This window comes from Colobus angolensis, unplaced genomic scaffold (genome assembly GCF_000951035.1).
Source record: "Colobus angolensis palliatus isolate OR3802 unplaced genomic scaffold, Cang.pa_1.0 Scaffold263, whole genome shotgun sequence".
Lineage (NCBI taxonomy): Eukaryota > Metazoa > Chordata > Mammalia > Primates > Cercopithecidae > Colobus > Colobus angolensis.
Genome location: NW_012115855.1, coordinates 1586542 through 1596175, shown reverse-complemented (window position 1 = coordinate 1596175; position 9634 = coordinate 1586542). Strand labels below are relative to the sequence as shown.

The 9634-nt window shown below is 42.1% G+C and overlaps 1 protein-coding gene across 1 annotated transcript in view; it reads left to right on the top strand.

The window, feature by feature from the left end:
* The first annotated feature begins 6 nt into the window (after positions 1–6).
* Positions 7–9634, top strand: part of UST (uronyl-2-sulfotransferase) — a 321122-nt gene continuing 311494 nt past the window's right edge. The window contains exon 1 of the mRNA XM_011947385.1: positions 7–280. Within this exon, the coding sequence (XP_011802775.1) occupies positions 34–280 (247 nt within the window). The 5' untranslated portion in view covers positions 7–33. The remainder of the gene's footprint in view (positions 281–9634) is intronic.

Genomic DNA, 9634 nt, shown 5'->3' with positions numbered 1-9634 from the left:
ACGAGTAGACTGTGCGAGGCGGCGGAGCAGGCGATGAAGAAGAAGCAGCAGCATCCCGGCGGCGGCGCGGATCCCTGGCCCCATGGGGCCCCTTTCGGGGGCGCCCCTCCGGGCCTGGGCAGCTGGAAGCGCCGGCTGCCCCTGCTGCCTTTCCTGCGCTTCTCCCTCCGGGACTACGGCTTCTGCATGGCCACCCTGCTGGTCTTCTGCCTGGGCTCCCTCCTCTATCAGCTCAGCGGGGGACCCCCTCGCTTCCTGCTCGACCTGCGGCAATATTTGGGTAAGGAAGCTGGCCAGGCTCTAGGGCGGCGCCTACTGCGCAAAGTTCTGTGGCGGGGAGAGGGGAGCGCCGGGGACTTCTCGCGCTGCCACCGCGCGCCGCCGCCACCCCGGGGCTCTCCAGGTGCGAAGCCCGCGAGCATCTGTGCCGCGGTCTGGAGCGCCTTTTTCCTCCCGCGCGTCCGGCTGGCCTCACCCAGGCGGTGGCGCCGCTGGGTTGCACTGCCTACAGGTACCCCGGGGTAGGGCACCGCTCACCTTCCGCCCGTCCCACCTCCGCCACCCCCGCCCCGGCTGGGGCGGATTGGATGGTTGTGTGGGGTGTGCGGGAGTGTGTATCTTCAGGCTTGGCGGCGCGGGGAGTGGCGAAAGAAAGGGATAATCCGCTCCGTGGCATTGTTAGTGACCACAGTTCCGTCCCGTCCCGCGCGCCGGGGAGTGCGGGTGGGTTTAGCCCCTCCCCACGGTCTGCTCTGAGAATTCTGTCCCGCGGATCCTGCCCGCCAGCCCTGTTGGCTCCGTGCTGTCCCCGGGCTGGCTTGTACCTTGGCCGCCGCTGTCCACCCCGTCGCCCGCAGCTAGCCTGGCGCGGGGAACGGGCTGCATCTAGGGGTTTGGGGCTGCCAGAGGGCGCGGGTCAGCCTGGCCAGCAATGTCACCTCTAGTAACCCGAGGATCCTCGGCGCTGTGTGCGTCTCAAGCTCAAGTCAAAACTTGTGTGTGTGTGGTTTATTAGGAGAGAGGACGCCTATCTTTAGCAGAAGTAAGGAAGGGGTTGTGATGGGAGGGAAAGAGCTCCTCCAGCAAGAAGGCGTGACCCCGCAGCTCCCTCGTTTCGGCTATGGGAGCCAGGGGTGCCCGGGCTGGGCGAGCGTAAGCCCTGGTCGCAAGGACGATGCTGGCATGCGCGTTCGAGCCAATGGAGGATGCAGATCCCTCAGAAGTCTGTGGCCAGAAGAGGTCGTGCGGGGGTGAAGGCTGGGAGAGCTCCAGCTTCTTGAAAGCATTCGAAGTGATAAGCCTGAGCATCTGCACGATGAGAGCGAGTGCGGGGAAGCAGAGCCACCGAAGTGCTGGAAGGAAAATGGGCCAAATGACCCGGGCCAGCTGAAGGCTGCCACAGTTACCCCAAATGTCGCTTCGTGGCAGAAGCCACAGGTCTAGATAGCAGACCGTTTGGAGAATAGAGAAAAGGAAAGAAAACCCAAAACAAACAAACAAAACAAAACAAAAAAACAAAACCACATCAGCAAAGTTACAAATGTGTTAGGGCATTTGGAAATGTAGACGTGGATAAAATAATGTTCTTTATCTTGTACAAGACCTCATATTTTAAAAGTTACACTTTTATTTCTTTATAAACTTTGGGGAACTATAGATTAGAGGAAAAATTTGCCCAAGTAGATTTCCATAGCATTTGGTTTCATAGAGGATTTGGGGCAGTATACCCTTTATTAGGGAATCAAACCTTTTCTTTTCGTAAGTTCTATGTTGTGGAGTCTCGTAACTTCCACTACTCTCTGACACCTGCTAGTGCCACAAAAGTTAACAGTATTTTCATCGCCAGCAGCAATCCCTGTTAACAGGCATTGGGAGGCAAGCGTTGAGGCTCAGGGTCTTTCTCCATTATGTCTGACAATGAATTCTTGCAGAAGTTCTTTTTAAGTAATATATGGAGGCTAGGGGTGTAGGGAAAAGTGTAAGGGACCAGGATGGAAGACGCCTGTGCTCATTGTCCTAAAAGCACTTGGCCTTGCGTAGGGTACTCAAGACTTCACAGGCCTGGTGTTTCATGGCAGGATTAGAAGCCAGACCTGACTGTCAATGAAACCTCCCACCCAGCTCCTAAAGTTCTGGGGTTCTGACACCTTTCTTGAGAAAGGGAGATTCTGGGAGGAGGAAGGAGCAAAGGTACTACTGAGGATAAAATCAAGAAATTTCAACATATATTTCATTAACATTTTCACTTTGTATTTCCAAACAATGAGGCCTGATGAATTTGGGTGGTCAGCTGGTAGAAGGGTGAATTCTCAGCTTCTGCTCAGGAAACTAGGAAGAACTGAAAGATTGAATGCTGCTTCTGTTTCTAGCTGATCATTACATTTCTGACTGATGTGATAGGTTCAAAATGACATCATTGTGAACTGAAAATAGGATACCCTTGGCCAAATTTGTTCCCTGTTGTCTTGTCACGTAAATATAATGATTTTTGGGAAAAGTGGGCTTGTGGTATTTTGGATGGTCTAAAATATACCTTTAATAATATAAGGCCACTGTATCTGCAGAATTACTTTCCCGTTTTCCTCCATTCTTTTATTTTAGTGTCTGTCAAAACAAAACTTGTGGTTAGTAAACACATCCTCTCAATTTCCTCAGCCAATTTTGGAAGCAAGTATTTTTCTTAAATGTGACTTCATGTAAAGTCAAAATTTTCCAAATCAAAATATGTTTATATCAAACACTTTTCTTTACAGAATATTATTTCATTATACTTATACAATATTCTATGTCTGACACACAATGGCCACTGAATAAATATTGGTTGAATTAATGACCCAACTTATTGTATCAAACAGGTAGTGTGATACTTAACATATTGAATATTCTCACAGGAAAGCCAAGAGATAGTAGCATTCTTAGTAAAAGCTAGTATTTATCACGCATGTACCAGTCAGTGCATACATAGGGTGACATTCAATCTGCACAGCAACACTGTTGGTAGGTTCCATTGTTATTTCCATTTTCTGTACAGGAAAAATGAAGGCAAAGAGTTATGAAGGACACATAGCAAGCAAGGACTTCAACCCATGTCTGTCTGATTGTGGTACCCATTGCATAACACTATGGGCAGTTTAAGGAGAAAAGGGAAGGACAGCCAAGCTGCAAAAGGGAGTCTAAAGATCTGGACTGGCTAAAAACGATCAATCACGTTTATGTCCATAATTCCACCTTCCTTTTTTTGATACTTGTACTCTGAGTATCTTGAGAAGCCAGCAGAGAAGGGAAATCATTCAAGCAGCTGGTCTGCTTTAACTCTACCTTCCTGTATTACTCCGCACTATGCGGCCTCCATTTACATAGGGAACTAGACCCTCCCTGAGCTGGGCAACAACTGGGAGTAATGTTGGTCAGACTCGCATCTCCCGGGTGTTTTCTCTTTAGCAGTTGTGCTGTGCTAGGCTAGTGGTTCCCAATGTGGGTCCTTGGACCTGCCGCATCAGAATCACCTGGGAACTTGTGACAAATGTACATTCGAAGGTCTTATGCCAAAGCTGCTGAATGAGTGTGGGCACAGGGCCCAGCAATCTGTGCGGCAGCAAGTCCTCCAGGTGATTCCAACACAGAGAATTTGAGAACCGTTGTTATTGAGCAAAGTATTGCTTTCAGGAGGCTTCCCATGTATTTGAGAGAAAGGAGGAATGTGAGGGGGGTGGGTAGATTTATAAAGTATTTAAAGGTAATAATGTACATGGTTTCACTTTTTGATTTCAACTTTTAAAAATGCACCTTCTTTGCTACTTAAGCTCCACTGTTTTGAGGGAAGGACCAGCCAACAGCACCCACCCCGGCTGGCTTTAGACCTTCCGAGGTTAGGAGAGGTGTGATGTGGGGAGTAGGCTGACGTGGGGCAACCGGAAAGCATAGTATGGGGAAGGAAGAGAACAGAGTCACTGATGATGCTTTCTCTTCCGCACAGGTGACAGCGGTGAACAGTCCTTCTTCCTAGTCAATTTGGGGAAAGGCAGAGTATGTTCTCCTTAAAGAATGTTCTGCTGTAACACATTTGATAAGAGTAAAGGAAGTGGTGGGGAGGAAAATCATGCAAGAATAACTGTTATCTTGATTTCCCACCCTCAGATTGGATGGAGGGGGAACACAAACATACAATGGGGTAAATAGAAATGTATAACAAATGCTACACTTAAACTTGGAGACCACGGTCTTTCCAATTCAGTGATTTTTTTTTTTTTTGAAGTGGCATTCAAACTTTGTTTTGCTATGGAAAACAAACAAAAAATCAAATAAAATCTCCCCCAGATATTAGGTTATGATGCAGCCTTGCTGCCAGTAGCCTTATTACTTATAAGCTGTGAAAATATCAAAAACTTGGAATAACACTCATTACATTGATATAAACAGAATAAGCCAGATGGCTTACTACTGATCTTGTACAACCGAGAAGCTCTAATGATTTATCATCCAGCCTTGGATATGTGATTTAGACTTTATGGGAGCTAAACTTGTTGGATTCATTCCAAGCTGATATGCTTTCCTTTCCATTTTTAATTTATACCACTTTAAATGGAGATATAGAGCTTTAGTTCTCAGAATTGCCAATCTTTACATTTATTATATATGAGCCTGGCAATTTAGAGTCAAAAAATGAAAAGTATGTCATTTTATTGAATTTGAAATTCTCTAAGTTTAAGTGCATTTAAAGGAAAATGTGAAAATAAAGGTCCATATCTGTTGCAAAATAGTTTCTTTGAAACTTAAAAGCCAAATTTTATTTTTCTTCTGCATTTCACACATGGTATAAATATAGTACTTTAGGCTCCAAACAGTAATCTAGGAATTGAATGCATAAAATATGATGTTATCAATAGAAATTGTTGACATAGAAAAAATGATATTCTTGTTCATAGTTACAAGTTTATATTGTGGGGTTGGCTGGGGACACAGTGGCACTGTATTAGAGAAAGGATAGAAAATGGGATTCAGCTATGGTAATCCGTCCTGTAAACAAATAGCATGAATGGTGAAAAGCACTCTGCCTTGTAAACTGTTTTTTAATGTAGACTAGTCTCAGTATGAATTGTCTAAGAACACATATAAATGTGGATTATCTAAATACTGTCTTTCTTCAAATTCCCTGTCATCAATCCAGGCTTAAGACAGTGGTTAGTTTTGTTTAGAGAAACTGGAAAGAAAGTGGTCAAGCTTTTTGAGTCCCAAAAGAAATAGTATCTTTTGCTTCCTCAGAGGGAGGCTGAAGGAGCAGAAACAGTAACTTGGCCTGCAGCTGTACTGGTGGGTGTCCATGATGGACAATGAAAACGCATCTTATTTGATGGATTGTAGCTGCTAGAATTATTAGGAGTTACCGCTTGTTTTTTGTTTTTTGGAAAGAAGTAAGACTGGACCACAAATGAATTTTATTATAAGTATATTTATTTGTATTAAATAGAAACTCAGCTTTAAGCAACCAGTGATATACATAAATCCCTTGTTTTATTAGAAATAGGGACAGAAACACTAACATTTCACAAAAATTCTTATTTGCAAAAGTCAATGTAGCAACTGTTTTGCAAGAGAATTCCAAATGAAGTACATTTTGGCATTTGCTATTAGTTTTTAAACAGCTTTGTTGAGATGTAATTCATATACCATATAATTCACCCATTTAAAATTTTTAATAGTTTAATAGTTTTTAATATATTATAGATATGTGTAACCATTCCCACAATTTTAGAAGATTTTCATCACCACAAGGAGAAACGCCATACCCTTTATCCAACACTTTTGCACCATCAACCCCAGCCCTAAGCAATCGCTAATTTACTTTCTGTCTGTATAGATTTGCCTATTCTCGGTATTTTATAGAAATATAATAATATAATATGTGGTCTCCTGTGATTGGCTTCTTTTACTTGGCATAATGTTTTCAAGGTTCATCCATGTTATAGCATGTGTCGGTACTTCCTTCCTTTTTATGGCTGAATAATATTTCCTAAGAATTTTTTTTATTATGGAGTAAAATGTTCCATAAAACTGTATGGATATACCACATTGTGTTTATCCATTCACCCATTAATGGACATTTGGGTTGTTTTCACCTTTTGTCTACTGTAAGTACTGCTGCTATGAACATTTGTGTTGCAAGCCTTTGTTTCAACACCTGTTTTCTATTCTTACAAGTATATACCTAGGAGTGGGATTGCTGAGTCATATGGTAATTCTAGGTTTGACTTAGTGAGGAACTGCCAGGCTGTTTCTACAGTGGCTGCACCATTTTACATCCCCCTCAGGAATGTATGAGAATTCCAATTTCTTCACATCCTCACTGCCATATAATAAACGTGATTTATATATTCTTAACACTAGACCCTTTTCAGATATATGATCTTGCTATTAATTTGAGGGTTGGGAAATACACTGACTTAAATACAGTTCTGTTATGTATTGTTCACTCTATTATAGGTATTCACCTTATCAAGGAGCAAGAAATTAGTTTTATATGTAAATTAGTTTTAAAGTGTTAAGTACGGTATCTGGGTATACAGTAAAACCTAAGCAAACTGTAAAGAGGATTGAAAACAAGGACCTGTTCTAAAGAATCCTGGGGGTCTTGTTTTATAGTTATGGATTACTTTGAATATTGAACACTTTACATTTATCTCAAAGATATGATAATTCATGGATAGTTAACACTTACCTGTTTTAGAACTGTCATAAAGATTGCTGTGACTTGTATGTGGAATATGAGTGTAGCTAATTTTTGAATAGTAGATTATAGTACAATAGATATGTTTTGTCTTTATATCTGCTCGCTGGAATGGAGCTGATGAGCTCAGCAGGGGAAAACACTTGGGTCCATTATGTTCCTTATATAATATATGAAGAAACCAAGGAAATCTTAAGCATTCTCATGAAATTGGAATTCATATACAATTTATTTTGTATTCATGTTGTGGTATAATATGAAGGACAAATATATAGGAACAATATTTGCTATGTTTGTTTCTCTTTAGTAAAATAACTTATGAGTTTTAAGAAGAAATATTGTTTTTATAAAAATTACAGAACATTTTAGTAGGTTTTAAAAATATATATATAATCAAAATAAGAAGCTCTAAAATAACAACAGCCAGTTAGATGCCGCTTGGCCTCAGGTTGAATAATTGGTAACACTCTCTGAAATGGTCTGCCTCTGTGTCCCTACCCAAATCTCATCTTGAATTTTATTTCCCAATTGATGTCTTTAGCTTATTTCTTCCTTGCTCTTTGAAGCTGATGCTCCAGGCAAATACATTACAACCACTTATGACATATGAGTACATATAGTTTTGTTTAGAGATGGTTGCCCATTCTAGAGTGTAGTGGGGCCATCAGAGCTCACTGCAGTCTCAACCTCCTGGGCTCAAGCCATCCTCCCACCTCAGCTTCTTGAGAAGCTGGGGCTACAGGCACAAGCCATCATACCTGGTAACACAAACATTTCCTTCAGTGCACAGAGATAACTGCCCATTTCTTACCTTTGGGCATTTAGAATTACACTTTTAGAGCTCTCTCTGCAATTAAGAATATCTGAGGTTAATTTAGAGATTTGTGTGCGTGCAATTAGAATGCAAACTTCTTGTTACTTGTCATTTTCTGAAATCCTAGAACAGTTGTTTTGGGAGTTTGCAGAATAGCAGTTATTTCTGTAGGTTAGCGTCTTCTTTAGGTAGCAATTTGTGTTAAATTAGCCAGTATGTTTCAAGCATGACTTTAAGTCATGAAGGAGATGAGACCATGGAATGATGTGATTTTTGAAACAGGGACTGAACAGAGTTTAACCTAGAGCTGCACTATGACCATACTATAAAATTAGGTCTCAATGCACCAAGCCATTTACACTTGTTTGGTGAAAGATACTATAATAACCTTAAGTCATGGCTTTGATTAGGCAATTCTTAGTTCATTAATAGATGATTTAAATAAACTATTACCTTTAACTGTATTGCATTTCTGGAAACACCATTGCTGTTTTTTAGTTCAATGAGTACAATTTTCATAATCTTGATGAAAGAAAAATGAGAATATTCTGAGACATATGAATTCTTTTGTTCAGTCATTCAACAAATATTCACGGAAGGCCTTCATTGGGGCAGAAGCATCAGGAACTAGGAAGGATATAGGTTTTGGAGCAGAGCTCTGGGTGTGAAGCACTGTGTTACCATTTATTACCTGGGACAGCTTGAGCAATTTTATTAACTTCTCTGAACCTCTGATGTTTCGATGTATACAATAGGATCAATAATTGCTGTTTTACAGGATACTTCTCTAACCCAAGGCCTGACGTTTAAATTCAACAATTGTCAATTTTCTCAGCTTGTTCTTTGCTTCTCTTTAACTCCCTCTTCATTTAGCACACATACACATATGAGTGCACACACACACTCATACCAGCACACAGCTGGGGGAGTATGCAGATTTACTGATAACCTGGCTTCCAATGGAAAGAACCAATCAAACCCAGGAATACACAATTACTTAACTAGTATTTTTGTGGCCACTCAGATTGGCAGGGGCTCTTCAAAACCTGACAGGTTCTAGTAATTCAGCCATCCCACTAATTATATATATGCACACCTTCCTGCTTCTTCTCTTCTGCTTCCTGGAAATAGTCATTAAAGGACACATTCTTTGCACAGCCTGATTTCCTCTGTGTTGAATTTATCCACACTACTTTTTTTGTTCCTGCATTCACAAAATAAAAATAGCTGTGTGAAGGGAGTATGCTGGAGCTTACTCTCTGGGATAGCCAGCTGTTCTAGGATTGCACTAGTGATCCATAAGCTGCACCCTTTCAGAAATAATCACAATGCCAGGCATACACTGTGCCTGTTCCCAGAACTTCCCCCATTCATGACGAAACTACCACATCCAGTAGTATGCCCGCTTTCTTTTCTCAGTTCCCACTTCTCTCTCATTGGTAGTCAGAGCAAGAGCAGTGAACCGCAGAAGCAGATCTTGTGTCTTCACCAAGAAGCTGGTGAACTTGCTTGTTTCCCATGCTCAGCCTCTCTGTGTTGCCTTGCTCTGTTAGCCTCCAGTGGGTGTTGGGGCAAGTGAGAGCCATACCATCTGGCATAGCTGGTCACCCAGTTCCTTAAGCAGTTGAAGGCAAATGCTGATTTTTACATTATTTCGTAGAAAGTTGTATTTTGTTTGGGGACCTTAAAAACCCTGACCTTGCCATCCAGCACAGAGCTTCCATCCAGCACAGAGCCTGCTTTAACACAAAGGCTGTTTGACATGAATGCCTTTCCATTGGATAAGCAGAACTGTCAGGCAGAGCCATGCGGCTGGATGGAAGGGGCACTAGGCCTGGGTGTGCAAGGAGTCCCGACAATAAGTCAGTGGTCAGTGTTAAGTCATGTGAGCCTCCTAGGCTTCAGTATCTTCATCTCTGTAATGAAGGAGTTTCATCAGATCCGTGATTCTCAGCTGTTTCGTTCCTTAGGACCCTCATCCATAGCAGTGTTTCCATATGGTCTTGACTGCCACTATGGGGATACATCTCAGTGGCCAGGAGAGGGAGAAAGGGCATAGCATTGGAAGTCCTTTAACAAAAGTCCCTGAGCTCACG